Source organism: Ammospiza nelsoni, chromosome 1, assembly GCF_027579445.1.
Source record: "Ammospiza nelsoni isolate bAmmNel1 chromosome 1, bAmmNel1.pri, whole genome shotgun sequence".
NCBI classification, from domain to species: domain Eukaryota; kingdom Metazoa; phylum Chordata; class Aves; order Passeriformes; family Passerellidae; genus Ammospiza; species Ammospiza nelsoni.
Genome location: NC_080633.1, coordinates 145,676,477 through 145,693,001, shown reverse-complemented (window position 1 = coordinate 145,693,001; position 16,525 = coordinate 145,676,477). Strand labels below are relative to the sequence as shown.

Sequence of the window (16,525 nt, the reverse complement as noted above, 5' to 3'; positions counted from 1 at the left end):
AGTGGTGCTGCTGCTCTGAACACCTCACCTTAAAATAAACTCCCATTCCTTTCTGCTAATTATGAATACCTTCATGGTTATGCAAACATTCACTCAACTATGCTGAATTTTCTGATTGCAGAGATAGGGATGGATCATTTAGTCAATCAGGTAAAAGAGAAATAACAATATAAATATGCTTTTGTTCAGGCAATTTGTCATTAATTCCTTTGAGCTTTTTTCCCCAGTAACTCTATTTCAGGAAGAGTTTAACACTCAAGTTGTGCCCTAATTACTACCACATGAATTGTGATGATAAAGTGAAGTCTTAAATAATCTAGTCGTGATTAGCTACATTTATTCAGAATCAGAGATCATTGCTAAAATAATTTTTAAAATGACAAGCAGATAAAAAAGAAACATTTAGTATAGCTTTTTTCTTTCTCATTCTCATAGTCACTTTACACCATATTTTTCACAGGCTTGGCCAAAACCTACATGTTTCCCAAAATAGATTTATTAACAACTAATCTACAAACATTTCCTACTTCAATATTTTAACTTTTAATCATTGAATTCTTTGTCTGCCCCATGGGCACCAACTCCTTTCATTAGACCAGGTTGCTCAAACCCCTTCTAACCTGGCCATGAACACTTAAGGGGATGGGGCAGCCATAGCTCCTGTGGGCAGCCTGTTCCAGTGCCTCACCTCCCTCACAGGAAAGAACTTTCTGACATCTAAAGTTAGATCTAAACACACTCTTTCAATCTGGAGCCATTCTTTCTTGTCTTATCTGCATGCCCTTGCCCAAAGTCCTCTTCAGCTCTCCTGAATCCCCTTTAGGAACTACAAAGTGCTATCATGTCTCCCCAGAGCCAGGGGAAGTCATGTTCCTCCAGGATTAAGAGCCCCAACTCTGTCCCCACAGCAGAGATGCTCCAGCTCCTTGACCAACTTTGTGGCCTCCTCTGGAGAAGTGAACATCTTTCTTGTTTTGGGGGCTCCAGAGTGGGATGCAGGACCTCAGGTGGGGTGTCCCAAGGGCAGAGTAGAGGGGACAATCCCCTATCCTGCCCTGCTGCCCATGGGGCACTGGGTGCAGCCCAGGACAGGTTTGGTTTCTGGGCTGCATCCAGAGCACATTGCTGGGACTTGCTGAGCTTCTCACCCACCAACACCCCCAAGTCCTCCCCAGGGCTGCTCTCACTCCATTTTCCTCCCAGTCTGTGTTTGTGCTTGGGATTGCCCTGACCCCAGGAGCAGGACTCTGCACTTGGCCTTGCTGAACCCCATGAGATTCTTACAGCCCCATCTCTCAAGCCTGTGCAGGTTTAATAGTAAATAAATGTAGTAGTTTAATGATGCAATGCTGTAAAATCTGTAAAAAACAAATGGGTGTGCAAACTGAGGGCTATTTTAAATGCTAAAAAATTAGTAATTGACATATAAATTGTGAGCAATAAAAATTAACTGACACCTTATAAAAGGTTATTTTTTAAATTTTGGTTTATTTTATTGCTTAAATATAGATTGCACAGTGTGTTCTTACATTTATTGAAACTGGTTCATTACATACAGTACAGAATATATTACCATTGGAACAACAGACAAATTAGCCCTACTCTGGTTTTGGACAACAGGCTATTTCTACCTTTTAGTATGACCATGAATTTATCTTAAAGTGACTCACTACCAAAAGCTATATTTTTTTCAAGATGACATAATAGGAAAGAGAACCCCAAGCAACAGCTGGAATACATTTAAACTGGGTACCAATTATAACCATTAAGACAGTGCTCAGTGTGTTGCAGATAACACAGGGCCAGTTTGCATAAGGAGCTTTTAAGTTCTGCAGCTTGTCTGAAGAACTTAAAGAGAAGTGAAACAAAGCAGCTTTGTACTGTACAACAAACAGCATTCTTAATTCTTTTGGCTTCATTCATTGGCTCATATAACAGTAACTACCATACCAATACATTTTACAGTCACTCCCATCTCCCATGTGTGTAGAAAGGCCAGAGTGAACCAATTATCAACTTACAGACTCAGTGAACCAATTCTCAACTTACAGACTCCCTGAATTTCCATAGGAAGAAATGAAATACCATGTGAACACACAGAGGGTTACAAACTCTTCACTCCCTGCACTACACCTGCACAACACCTGCATTTCCCAAACTGAACATTGGAAACACAGAAACCTATCATTACCATAAAGGAAAAATACTTCATTAACAGAACAGAAAATGAAATGCTGAATCTAGTTTTTTCACATGCAGCATTCATGCAACAGAATTCAATCACAGAAACAATCCTGTATTTACAGCACAGTCTCCATACTGCACAAGTGCAAACAGAAGTACATTCTGTAATACTTAAGACTCCTTCTTTTTGTACAAAAGTGCCAAGTGTTATTCTTAAAAAAATGACAGACTGGGTAGGTTTTTTACATTGTATCCCTATGTTGGATTTACTTTTTAAGAAATTACAGTCTTTATACAGGCCAAAAACTCTTAGTCTTACCTTAAAAAAAAAAAAAGGAAAAAAAAAGTGAAAACTAAAAGCTAGAGTCCTATTTATGTGTAGACTGTGGTCTGATCAGGCTGACACGCTGCAGCAGTAAAAATCACAACGGAATGCTGTAGATAAGGGGTTGTTTCGTCATCCACTAACAGCTGTGATTGCACTGTTAAACTGAAAAGAAGGTCTCAATTACCTTTTGAGCTTTGTGAATGCTTTCTGAAACTCAGCATGTCATCTCATAGGTTTAAGTAGCTGATATTTCCCTATGTCATGCCACATCAGGCCTTTAAATGTAGTCCAGTACAATACTGAAGTACTGTTAAAAAAAATTAAAATCTTTTTTACAATGGGTTTGCAAATGCTCCAGTCAGCAAATTAGCAGGGCTAATAATCCTTCAGATCATGAGTTATGCAATCAAAGATTAATTTAGGTTGGGACTTCTGAAAGTCATCTAAACCAAGTCCCTACTCAAAGCAGGCCTAACTGAAGTTAGGTTACTTTCTTCATGTTCACTGTTCATCCAAAACACTCAATTAAATGTCTACATTTATTATAGATATTTGAGAGCATTCATTCATGTTTACACTGCCCCAGTCAGATTCAGATAAATTAAGGGACTTCAGATTTACTGTTCATGGCATCAATGAATGCTGTTTATCTTTTTTTGCTGGCAGGATTTAGTGAGTCATAAAGATAGCCTTGATAATTATCATCAAATGTCCATGATTTACTTTATCAGTTTTACTTTATTTACATTTGAATAGTATATGCTCAGATACATAAACCTATGAAATTTACCTTAAAGGTTTGAGAAATGAAACAAAAACAAACACAGATATGCGTCTCTAAAAATGCTTTTGCTTGAAAATATATGTAATAAATTCTTGATCTTTAAATGGTTTCATTGAGTTTACTTTCAATTTCTAAAATATCACTAAAAAGCTGTTATAAACTACAGAGAAATGTCTCACAGAATATAGTTTTAGTATTTATGATTTAAAATGCCCTCAGTTTATTTTCTGCTATACTAAATATATCTCTCCTGTATTTATACTAAAGCAGACAGTAAAATACTACAGTGTTTTCAAAAGTACAGTCTGTAAACCATACATCTTAAGACATGAAATATATTGCACAATTCCGTGCTTCAAGAGGGGATTTCTCCTCTCTTATGCAAAGCTTAAGATTTAACTTTTAGCAAGAAACACAGTACATATACTGGATGAAGCTATCTAAAAAGCATGTTATGTGATGCATCAAAATATACTTAATAAGTGCTCATTAATTCATTCACTGTATTTGAACACAGGTAAGGTATTGGTTTTTCCATCTATTCCAAACCAAACAAGTTGAGCAGCTGTGACAGCAGGAAAAAAGGGAGCTCAGGTAGGGCTCCCCTGGTTACATTGAATGAGATGAAGCAAGCCAAAAGCATTCTAGTTTGACAGAGAACTGAGGAGGAGAGGAGTAAAAAAACCAAACAAACAAACAACAAAACAACCAACCAAAAAAAACCAACCAAAAAAAACCAAAAACCAAACCAAACAAAGGCTTTAATAGGTTTTTCAGTTACAATATCTCAAATTAAAGGAATTTGAAGCAATACAAATTCCTAGAGTAACTGAAATATTTACCTATATGGCAAGACAAGTTTTAAATCTTTTACATGTACTCAAATATGAAAATGAAGAAACATGGTCTGTGAAAAACCTAACTCAAAATATATTACAGAATAAAACAATTCAAGACAGTTTCATGAATTTGGCTAAAATAATCTGTATTTGGCTCATGTCCATCATTATATTAAAGTTAGATACAATAAACAATAAAATTTGAAAACTCATCTTGTTCTTTCTATTGTACTCTACTCTAAATAATGTCCAGCAGACTTCAGAAGACACTTAATACACACAAAGATCTGGAAACTTCATCTCATAGACTGGAACAGAATGGTAATGAGGATGTCCAGCAGTCATGGTCATCGTTCCTGAGGGGCTGGGCGGAGGACTGTGTGAGAAGCACAACCAATATACACAATTTACACTTACATGGATTGCTTTTATATAAATTTACATACTTACAGGAGAGAAACAAGATTAAACTAACCTCCATATATATACCAACAGTATATAATAAAATAATAAAATACCAACAGCATTTTATCCTCATCCTGAAATTCTAATTAAATTATCATGCCCTGAGGATTTTTATATTCTTGTCTGCATCATCAATTTCACTGATGTTACAGAACTATCAAAATGCATCTTACTGCTAATAAATACTATTTATTCTGAATAATGATGTGCACAACTCTCTATAATAACACCATGTACTGCTCGGGATGGTCAATATCTAATTATTTTCTCAACCAGATGCAGCATTGGGAAAACAACAGCATCCTGCAATACTACTGATGGACACAGAGATACTGTAAGACATAGTGACATGGTTTCTGGACATTATCCACTATCAAGAAGATTCAAAGAAGTAAGAAAATCAAAAAGTACTCTTTTTCAGCGTGCTGGTTTTGGCTTGGATGATTTGTTTTTTACAGTAGTTGGTATAGGGCTGTGTTTTGGATTTGTGCTGGCAACAGTGTTGATAACACAGAGATGTTTGCGTTACTGCTGAGCAGAGCTTACAGAGTCAAGGTCTTTTCTGCTCCTCACACTGCTGGGCCAGGGTGTGGGCTGCAGGTGGGCAGGAAGTTGGGGGGGGGACACAAATGGGACAGCTGACCCCAACTGACCCATGGGATACCCCATGTCATATGGTGCCATGCTCAGCAGTAACAGCTTCAAGGAAAGAAGTAGGAAAAAAGGGACATTCAGAGTGATGGCATTTGCCTTCCCAAAGAGTCCTGCTTAGCTGGAAATGGCTGAACACCTGCCTGCCCATGGGAAGTGAATGAATTTCTTATTTTGCTTTGCTAGCATGTGTGACTTTTGCTTTACCTATTAAATTGTTCTTATCTCAACCCATCGTTTTTCTTCTTTTACCCTTCCAATTCTCTTCCTCATCCTGCTGAGGAGGGTTAAGCCAGTGGCTACACAGGGCTACATGGACCTATCAGGGCTAAACCACAGCATTCACTTACAGCAATTATTTTCTCCCCAATATATGTGTTTGAGAACACTATGACATAACCATCTGAAAACAGCCACAATTCTTTAAAAATTATAGTTTTTCAGGTATGATATTCTTCTTGCATAAAGCCTTACCGGATGGTGAGTTCCAGTATCTGTGCCAGTCTATCATGAAGCAAGTTTGCCTAGGGAAAAAAAAAGTCAAAATTGGATTATTAACTCCTAGATAATGAACTGAGCTACAATGGGTGTGCCACGCCACACTCAGGTGAGTGTGTTCCACACTGCCACATGTAAATCTAGGCCACATTTCTTAATTTCCTTTCTCATTGCTGCAAGGATTCTGAGCCTTAAAGATGTATTTGAGATTGGGTGAGCCTGTCCTGGAGTGCCAAGAATTCTAGAGCAAATTCTGCTGTGGCAGACAGGGGTTTAACAAACCTGAAATACATTTAGTTATTTAAAATACATAGTGGGTTAAATCCTGCTCCAGTTATCCCAGAATGAAACAGGAATGGACTGTGAACCTGGATTCCAAAGAGAGCAAGGAAGAAGAATTAAGGTGCAGAATGAACAAATTACCCATTATCTTCCAAACGGTCTAGGAACAAACACAAACACACTACAAATTACTGGAATCTTCCACCAGATAGCACTGGAGAGAAAACAAAGAACTGAACTTCTAAACAAGTAACAGCAGCAGTGACACAACAACTCAAATCACCTTCAGTCAGCACATGCCCACTAATGCCTACACTGATATCCTCAGTGCTAACATTTTGTAGAAACTCACTTTGGTTTCACATTGAGCTGCAATTTCTTCAAACGGTGCTTTTTGGAACTTCTCAATCACGAGACGCCTTTTTTCCTTTTCCTGTTCTTCAAGTCCATTGTTATCTTAAAAGAATAATGAAAAAAAATTAAAGACAAATGCAATCTTTGCCTATGAAGTACAAGAAATATCAAATGTGCACTGCAGAAGTGAATAAGGATTGTGCATGAAGTGCAACCATTCTCAAGTGATCAGTCATTTGGCATTGCTCCTAAAGCAAAACACAGATAAAGTTTCAGGAAGATGGTTTGAGGACCAAAATTTTTCCCCTTTCTTACTAAGTCTTTAATTAAAAGTAACATCCAGGCTCTCTTTTGCTTTATTGCCTGCACTTCTCACTCACTGCACACAGGTTCAGATTCAAGAGGAAACAAGAATCTCCCAGTATCATGCTGACAGGTGGCCAGACTTTTCTTACTGTTCAGAATGTGTTTACTGTTCTTAACATCAATGTTTAATCCAGATTTTAAACAGGATTTTGGTAGACTGAAAAGCATTAATTAGCAATTACTTATAGTAACATGAAATAAGGAATTTGGATAATTCTGTGTTCACACAGCCATGTCACTTGTCAGAAAAATATTCTTTTAAAAAATCTTAGTACTTTAAAATCCACAATGTGTTATTTACAACCTAGTTTTTGAATGCATTGAAGACCCAAAAATATTAATACAAAAAAAATACTCAAGTTACCTCATAAGTAATCACTCAATGTAACTTGAATATCTCACATTTATAGCTTTGTACTGCAAATGTAATAGATGACAGACATTTCCAGATGCTTTTCATTCAGCCCCATTAACTTCAGAAAATGAATTCACTAACATTATCAAGGTATCATTTCAGAGATTCAGAAATAAGTAACTGGGGTTCTTAATAAATTTATTAGCTGAAAAGAAAAAAAAAGTAATATTTTATGTTATTCTAGCCTCTCCCTTTTCTTCAGCAATTCCATAGTAAATGTGAACTATGCTGCACAAACACAAATGTAACAAATCTTACCAATGGCTTTCTTCAAAGCTTCAAAGGTGATTTCTTCAGTATTATCAACCTAAACACATAGAAACAAAACTCCTTAATCATCACATATAACATATAAGCTTCTAAAAAATGAGGAATATAATGAAACACAGAAGGCAAAAACAGCCAGAACTTTACTGCCTTACAAGTCTCCAATAACTTCATTTGGACTTTCTGTGACAGGCAACAGATCACTAATTCACATTTTTAGGCCCCTGCAGTTAGTGAGGAGATTTTTATCAATTGAGATCATGGAAAACTTTCCAAATTGTACTCAAGATGCTCTATGGCAACATCCTTTATAAACGGATTTGGATTTAGGCAGAGGAGTCCTTTAGGTCAGGAATAAACTGTAGTGTTTCTATACTGTAAAATCTCAGTACTGGTTCTTAGGCAGCTGTTCCCAATAACATCAACTGCTTCCTGAGGCTCGCTGAGTGTTGTCTTGGCTCAGGGCAAATTTGGGAGAGAACCCCCAAAGGGGTTCCTCTAGGAAAGCAGATTCAATTGGCCCAACTCAGCTACCAGAATGTCATGTAAAATGGGAGCTGACAGTGGAGTGCAGAGTGGAGAATGGTTCCTGCTTTAGGCCAACTTGGTACCACGATGGATGCAAATCATTTGGTGCTTACACCATAAACACTGGAGTTAAAGGGCTCTTCATAATGAGCTATGTCTGATGCACTGAGAATCTGTTCATCTACAGACAGGAACATCCATTTGCTGCTGCAGATGCACTTCACCAGGAATTGCTTGAGGATGCAAAACTACTGAAGTGTTTCAATTTGTTATAGACCTAGTTTCTATACCAGTAAATATATTTATAGTGAAGCCACCCTCTTGGCATTAGGGGAGAATGTTTAGATGGCAGAAGAGTCTTCACCTGAACATAACATGGTTTCTTGGCTTGAATTTCCCCACTTCAATCCTTCCAACATGAGAACAGGCAGCAATTTTATTCTTCCTGATAAACACTAACTCTTTAGAATGGTCAATTATGATTTAAGATAAGGGGTAAGGCAGCAAAAAGTTCATTTATTCCATTAGGAAGATTATAGTTCTTTCAATTTTTTAATTTATTGGCTTGAACTGCTGTTAAGGGAAAACGAAGTAGCTGTTTCCTTTTTACATGAGTTATTTCATGAGCTGCAGCTGTAAATTATATTTTTCTAACAGGTTTTAATTAATAAGCATGTATTCTCTACCACTAAATAAATAAAAATTAATAAATAATTTTTTGTCAAATATTTGTGGATATGGCTATAGATCCAGAGTATTCAGGTTCTGAAATCATCTTTTATACAACTCACATTTGGTAAATGTTAGCTGTTTATGGCTGCCTTTCATAGTGGTAGTTAACCTCCACATTAGTTGCTGATATTACCCAGAATTATACTTGGTTAATTAATACTGCAGAAGCACAACCTGCATTTACAAGTGCTTTCACCTTATGAATAGAGATAACTATGGAATAACTCACCTTCCTGAACAAGATTCACTAACAAACTGGGCACCACAAAAAAACTTTGAGTCTCCTGACAGAAGAACTGCATTTGCATTGTATACAGTAACAGCTACTTTATGGATAAAAAGTCTTCTATCTCAGTGCAGAAATGATATCATACATCATTATGTCCTAAAACTTCCATTAATGAAGTAGGTAATCCTCTCAATCATAAAGATTTATACTTGGTTTTTTTTTTTTTCAATTGAGTTCTGCTAATGGTTATGGATTGCTATACTGACTAATCTACACAGCAAGAAAACCAGATTTCATATACAGATATGAAGGTGCAGTCAGCTAACTGGAAAAGTCTGTTTTATCCACTGCCTTGTAAACAAAGCTCATAAAGCAAGTAAAGGAGGAATACTTTGCTTCCTGTGTTCCTGATTAATAAAATTCACATTTTTAAGAGATAAAAAGGAATTCACTATCTAAGACACTGGACTACATTAAGATCACATTAAGCTGAGAATCCATAAAAAGATTTTATCTACAACCACTACATCCACTTCAAAATTGTCTATGTATCAGTGCTTGACATAACATCAGCATAACTTGAAATCTGAAATGGAAACTTCTTTCATTTAATTCTACTTACAAGGGAGTTGTTCAATCGCACATAAACACATTTAATGAGTGATTTTAAAAAAGAATACTTATGTCAAATAGCCTCAGTCCTGTGAGGAGCATTTACTAGCTTCAAAAAGTTAAGATCTGATTGTCTCATTTTTCAAACACCTTTTTATTCTTTCTACTTTTATCTGTATCCTTGCTAAAGCACAAAAGCAAGAAGTGAACACAAAAGATCATCTGAGGTATACTGAGCACAAAGCAGAAAGGAATAATAATAGTAATAACAGTAATAATAACAATAATAATGCAAAACATATCACTTCTGTCTAAAGTAAAGCTTGCTCCTTTGCTATAGCTTAATACTGAATTTTTAACTAACACTCAGGTTGATTCAGTCCACACATTTTGCTTTGTGTCTCCAGGCAGGTTGTGCTTGAAGATGTCTAAAGTAGGAACCATCTGTACCTCATCTGAGGTACAAACACCTCCATTTCAACAGCTCATCTCCATTGCAGTAGATATCTACTTAATAAAAATCAGCAGAACCTTGAAAAATATCCAGTAGAAGTAGAAATTTATTTTAAGAAATATTTCAAATGAAGTGTCAAACGATGTGGGACAATTTTAATTATAATATGGTCTTCCTAAGGGATAATTAATATCAGCTCCTGTAACCTACATATGAAGTTTTTGTTGCTACTTTATCCTTCCTGTGCTGCATGTCAAACTCCTCTGGAGAGGAACAGTGACACTGGTGCACACAGCCTGCCCAGTCCTCACCTGTCCCACTCAGAGACTGCAGGTCTCCACCAGGCTTCTGTTTCTCTAGGCTTGTATCTCACAGCCCCAGGCTGCTGAACAAGTCTCTCAAATACTTCAAATGATACAGGGGTACAGATGCTGAAATTTATTGTATCCAACAAAAGGCAAAGAAAATATTTTAGAATATCTACTCATAAAATGCCAGTTGTTCAGCATGTAAATAAACGTATTGCTACGCCATAATCTGTAAAAACTGTAGTGACAAATACTTGAACTTTTTAAACAATAAGATTTTTATTTTCATGTTTAATTTTTATTTATTTATACAATGAGAGTGTCTTTGACAACACATTTCTGCAAATTCACAACTTAAAAAAACAAATCCCCCAAAATACTTAACATTGCTAGAATAATCAGATATTTGACTTCTTGGGAATACTTCAATTACATTCCCCTTCCCTGCACTGAGGATGCTGCTTTGAAATAATCTGTGATTTTCATACCTTATCCTCTATGCCACAGCCAGACAGAATATCCACCTGAAGAGACACTGTGTCCACAATACTCTTCCTCCTGGAGAGTCTGTCCTCATCTAGCATAAGAAGAAATTATCTCACTTTTTGCATAACACTCTTAAAACATGTTCAGTCAAATTTCTACCCATCAGATGCAGATTTATTTCCATATGCCTGTTTAACCCAAGATCATCTATTTTATCATTTGAACTGTGAAAAATGATACATTTAGAGTTACTGCTCTAAATTACTAAATATGAAGAAAATTAACCTTTTCATAGTCCCTCCCTCCTCTCATTATAGGTCTTTTCAACTTTCCCTTGAAAGTCCAGAATTTAAAAAACTGATGTCTTATTCAAATGCATAATAATAACAGAGCACATGATGATACACAGCTGTAAAATCCTTTACAAAAGCCTGACCTTTTTTTTTTTATTGTGAAATTGAAATATTAATGTCTTAATTTTAAGGTATTCTGAAACAGAAAAGGGCTTATGGAATATGATTCATTGACAGAAGAAACAAAGATTTATGAATGGAAATGAACAACAATCCTTCCTTATTCTTGTTGCTACAAGTACCATATTCAGCAAGTCTAAAAATCTACTGGGTGAAAAAAATTCTCTCCATTTCTCACTTCCTACAAATATTTTAGCAGGTCCAGCTGGTCTAAAAAGTTGTCAGAGTAAGACCAACTGTGCTGATACTAAAAGAAGCAAAACAATTTAATTAATGCATAAGGAGATTATGATCAAATGATCCATCATGATGGAATCTCCTTCTGTGACTGCAGTCCTAGGACATTGCACCACTAGTGTTTTCTCATTTTTGACATTTAATATATTAACAAAAGATTCTCATGAACAGTAAAAATACATTTTAAGACTTGTCACAAAGATCCTCTGACAAACAGACACTTGAGTGGCCTGACTTCTGTGTGTGTCATTTACAAAATCATGAATTGCAATGTCACATTTTAGATTTTAGCAAGGATCAAGCCGTTTGGACCTTGCTATCATTATCTGATGACTTGCACTGCACAGTTAGAAGCAGCTACAGGCACTTCATACTAAAAAAAGAGAAGAACTGCAAAACACCCCCATGACAAGGCAATTTATGCTGGTTCTTCTGCAACCTTTGTTTAAACCACTTCTAGCCAAGCAAAGTGCTTTTGCAGTGCAAATATTGAGCATGAACAAACAGAATTCATTCCAGCAGAGCTGAACATGCTCAGCTTTTAAAAACCAAGAAACAACTTTCAGAAGTCACATAAATGAAATGTCATTTTAAGATCAAGAGGCAGTGAAAGAACAAGATTAGTGAAAAACACCTAAATTCTACTAATATTTGCCAGGTTCTCAGACACCCTGAGCATTTGAAATGGCATTCTGAAGGATTTACTGAATTTTTAATCCCTGATGGCTCACTGGTACATGACCCAATACACTCCAAATCTAAGGAAAGCACCTCAGCCTGCAAGAGAAAACACCCAACAAAACCACATCTCTGCTGCCATCTTGCTGCTCTCTCTAGAACTGACACACAAACACCAGGAGATACATTTTAGGGACTACTTTGGACAGAATTCATTTTTGTAATGGATGTCTCACTAAACTTGCATATCAAATATGCCCATTTATCTCTAATTTCAACATATTAAGTGGGTAAAAAATTGTGACAATTACCATTTTTTTTTCTCTTATAAAATACAGTGTTCATCCACACACATGAAGGAGCCCAGGGGCTCAAGGACAGTGATGGAGCCCCAACACCCACTGGCCCAGCCCCTGCCAAGGCTGTCCCAGAAGCCCTGGCTCCATTGCCTGGGCAATGGGAGCAGCTCTGTGTGTCACCTCACTGACCAAGGTGGGCTCCACCACTTTTGATAAGGGACAATGGCTTTAAACTGAAAGAGGGTAGATTTAGATTAGATATTAGGAAGAAATTCTTTCCCATGAGGGTGCTGAGGCACTGGCACAGGCTGCCCAGAGAAGCTGTGGCTGCCCCATCCCTGGCAGTGTCCAAGGCCAGGTTTGATGAAGCTTTGAACAATCTGGGATAGTGAAGGTGTCCCCTGCCCATGGCAGGGGCTTGGAACAAGATGATCTTTAAGGTGCCTCTTTTCCTGGGTGAGGGACTCTGTTCTTTGTGCAGTCATTATCTTGAATGGCCAGTGATTAAGATGAATCATCATTCTTTGAACAATTGAGAGCTTCTTCCAACTTTCTACAGGTTTTTGTAATGTCACTCAAAGAGCTAATTAGTACCATCACAAAAATGATACCTATGATTCTAGTACCTGCTCAGGAAAACAAAACAGGAAACTACTTTTTGGTAGAGTACAAAATCATGAGCAAACACAACAGCAAACCCCACAGCAGCTAACATTGCTACAGGCATGTCAAGGGGAGAAACAAAAAAGACATAAGGAAACACTAAATCCACCAAGTACAACACAATTTCTGGCCTAAAGCTCTTTAGGCCTTCTAAAGCATTTTTGACTGCACATCCTATAGGGACACACCACAGGGCAGGAGAGCAGGCTGACCTACAGCTCATTTTTACCTTTTGACTTGTGTTTGCATTTATGAGGTTTTTTGCCTGATGGAAATAGAGTCAAATTAAATATATATATATATATATATATGTAAGTATATGTAGACAAAAAATGACTGAAGACTTTTAAATTAGTTTTCTCCCTCAAGTAAGAAAGAGAAACAGGTATAAAAATTTGCAAATACGAATGTGTTTCTAGTTGTTAAGAAGTATCAAGACATGAAACAAAGACAAGATGAGAAAATTATGTTCTATAAGGCATTGTTAGGCATCGTAACACTGATATTTGGAAATAGAAATAATTAGGATGAAATATTTACTGGCATTTTGGTTCAACCCTAGGTTTCACAGGAATATACAAAAAAAGGGATTGTTTCTTTATTAAGATTAATGATCTCTTTTGAAATACTACATTCTAGCTAATTTTAATAGCAGAAATGTAACATTTCATTGCTGTAAAAAAAGAAAAGCTTAGGAATTACAAAATATTCGCTTGGTCCTGATTCAGTTAAATGAAAAGCTTGGGAAGCTCAATATTCCACAGGATCACAGATTGATGAACTTAACTGTCTATGGCAACAGTCAAGAAAAAAGTTTTGGTTGCTGCTCTTTATAAAAAATGACAAAATCCCTGAACCCATCTTATTCACATTTACTAAGGATTAAATATGGCAATTTCTCATCACCTGCAGAGGCAGCTAATCACACTTGCAGCTAAACTCAATTAATGTTGATGTCAGAACTTGCGTCTCTTCCTGTGTGGGAACGCATTTTTAGCAAAGTGTACAAGAAAATCTTACTGAGGTCATTTGGGTACAAATATATCTGAGCTTCTAGAAGAGGCTTAACATAAATTTCAAACCAGGCTATCTTCCTCACTCCATTCTCATTCACTCAAAGCCTGTAACATTTCCTCACTTGCTGCCCACCTCTTCTGCCAATACTAAAATATAATGTTAACTGGTTTTAGGTGCCAGAAGAAATAAGCATAGGAACATTTTCTTTCTCAGTAGACAGCCAGCAACAGAAAACAGACACTGTGGCTGTGCTGGAACATATCACTAATGTGCCTGCTTGCATTTTTGGGACAAAACCACATCTGCTGTCTGGAGAGCCCAATTCCTCCCACAGTAACTATCCAAAAGAGAGATTCAAGAGCAGGCAGCAATGTCTCTGAATCAGACTGCAAGAGAACACGTCTGGCACTATCTGTATGTACTTTGGTTCTTTCTATGTGTGAGCTAGAGAATACAGAAATCACATTTTACTGCTAGGTACTTTAAAAAGACCATGCTTTGGGCTGGGGTATCCCCTAGTCATGGTTAAGAACAAATTTTTCAATCAATTTTTTTTTTAAGTAATTTGCTCAATTGGCTGTTGAAAATATATTAAAAGTGAAAACCACACAAATATCACATACTAGCTAGTCCTTCTCACATTATTCACTCAGCCTGTGCCACACCAACTCCCACAAACCTTCCTCAGGCAACACCTCATTTCCACTGCTACCTGACATTAAACTTGTATAAGTATCTGATGGAGGAAAATATCTCATTCTTGCTTAAATTAATATCTGCTCATTGACAGTTTAACTAAGGCAAATAAATCAGCACAAAACAGTGTGGCAAAAGGATGGAGTATCTTTCATCCAATGTTTACATGAAAAGGATAAAGCAAGCTGACTTGTATATTCTTTCTCATTTTCTAGATAAGTCAGTACAGGTATTCTTTTGAAGCAGAGACTTCATTAAAAAGAGTCAAAATGTGTTCTAGGACCTTCTGCCTCACTTCCATTCCTTAACGAAAAAAAATCTTCGAAATTTCTTAGCAATAATACAGTAGCTCATGAGAAAAAAAAACACCTTGAGAAGACAAAATGATCTGATTAGGTTTTGTTGCCTACCAGTCACATTACATTTCATTGGCACACAACACATTAGGAAAACATTCTTAAAAACTGGTACTAAGTGGTGCTGCTACAAATCACCACTTACCTGTTACCTGGGGCACATATGGAACTGACAGTCTTTCCACATTGTATCCACTGCCTCCTAATGATTCTGCAATCTTGTTGGTCAGGAAAAAGAGATCTGTTTCATCCTTCTCTAAGGATTTTGGAAGACTGTCAAAACATATATTTGAAGTTATTGTCTACCAATAGATATTTGTTGGTTAAGTAAAATATTTTTCTAATGTCTGTAAGCAACCAAGAAGGGTCAATGATAATGATTTGATGGAAATAAAGCTTGGTCAGTTTTTTAGGAATGAATACACACCTAAAATTAGTCCGTTGAAAACCTCTGCAGTATTTTAGATTACTTTAACACTTCTTGTTTATCTGAAATATGTTCTTCACCTATTCTGCTACATCTTGAGAGAATATGATCTCTGTTAAATTTTAAAAAATGCCAAACCTGCACAGCAACACTAATATTAATAGTAATTAATTAACTCTAATATTTGTCATTTGCCAGCAGTGTGCCCTTGTGGCAAAAAAGATTGAGGGTATCCTGGGCTGCATCAGGAGGTGGAGGGAGGAGATCTTTGCCCTTTGTTGAGCTGTGGTAAGGCCACACCTGGAGTGCTGAGTCAGGAGCTGGGCTAGCCAGGACACGTAGGGAGCCCATCACAGGGCTCCACAGGGTCACTAAGGTGGATTATGGGGCTGGAGCATCACTCCAGTGAAGAGAGAGAGAGCTGGGCCAGTTCAGCATGGAGAGAATAAGGTGGATCTCATCAGTGTGTAACAGCTCCCTTAAGGGAGGGAGGGTGGAAAGGCCTCAGAACTAGGCACCTCTCAGTGCTGCTCTGTGACAGAACCAGAGGCAATGGGCACAAACTGACACAGGAGGTTCTGTCTGAACATCAGGAAACACTTTTTTGTGTGAAGGTGAGGGTGACCAAGCACTGGCACAGGTTACCCAGAGAGGCTGTGGAGTCTCCATCCCTGGAGATATTCCAAAGCATCTGGGTGTGATCCTGCACAGTCTGCTCCAGGTGACCCTGTTAAGCATGGGGCTTGGAACAGATGACCTTGAGATCCCTTTCAGCTTCACCCATTCTGTGATTCAGTGAAAATTTATTTTGCTGTGTTAGCACACTGAGGATCCTATTGTGTATAAATGCCTCTGACTACTATAAAAAAGTCTGAAGCCCCTTTTTTTCCCCTCTAA

The 16,525-nt window shown here is 37.2% G+C and overlaps 1 protein-coding gene across 7 annotated transcripts in view; it reads right to left on the bottom strand.

Annotated features, from left to right (window-relative positions):
• Nucleotides 1-1,468: 1,468 nt before the first annotated feature.
• The window catches only part of EFR3A (EFR3 homolog A), a 75,404-nt gene continuing 60,347 nt past the window's right edge, over nucleotides 1,469-16,525 (bottom strand). For all 7 annotated transcript variants that reach the window (XM_059493968.1, XM_059493955.1, XM_059493990.1 and 4 more), the window contains 6 exons: nucleotides 15,347-15,474; nucleotides 10,785-10,873; nucleotides 7,425-7,473; nucleotides 6,384-6,487; nucleotides 5,726-5,775; nucleotides 1,469-4,511 (listed from right to left, as the gene is read on the bottom strand). In XM_059493968.1, the coding sequence (XP_059349951.1) occupies nucleotides 4,406-4,511; nucleotides 5,726-5,775; nucleotides 6,384-6,487; nucleotides 7,425-7,473; nucleotides 10,785-10,873; nucleotides 15,347-15,474 (526 nt within the window). In that variant the 3' untranslated portion in view covers nucleotides 1,469-4,405. The remainder of the gene's footprint in view (nucleotides 4,512-5,725; nucleotides 5,776-6,383; nucleotides 6,488-7,424; nucleotides 7,474-10,784; nucleotides 10,874-15,346; nucleotides 15,475-16,525) is intronic.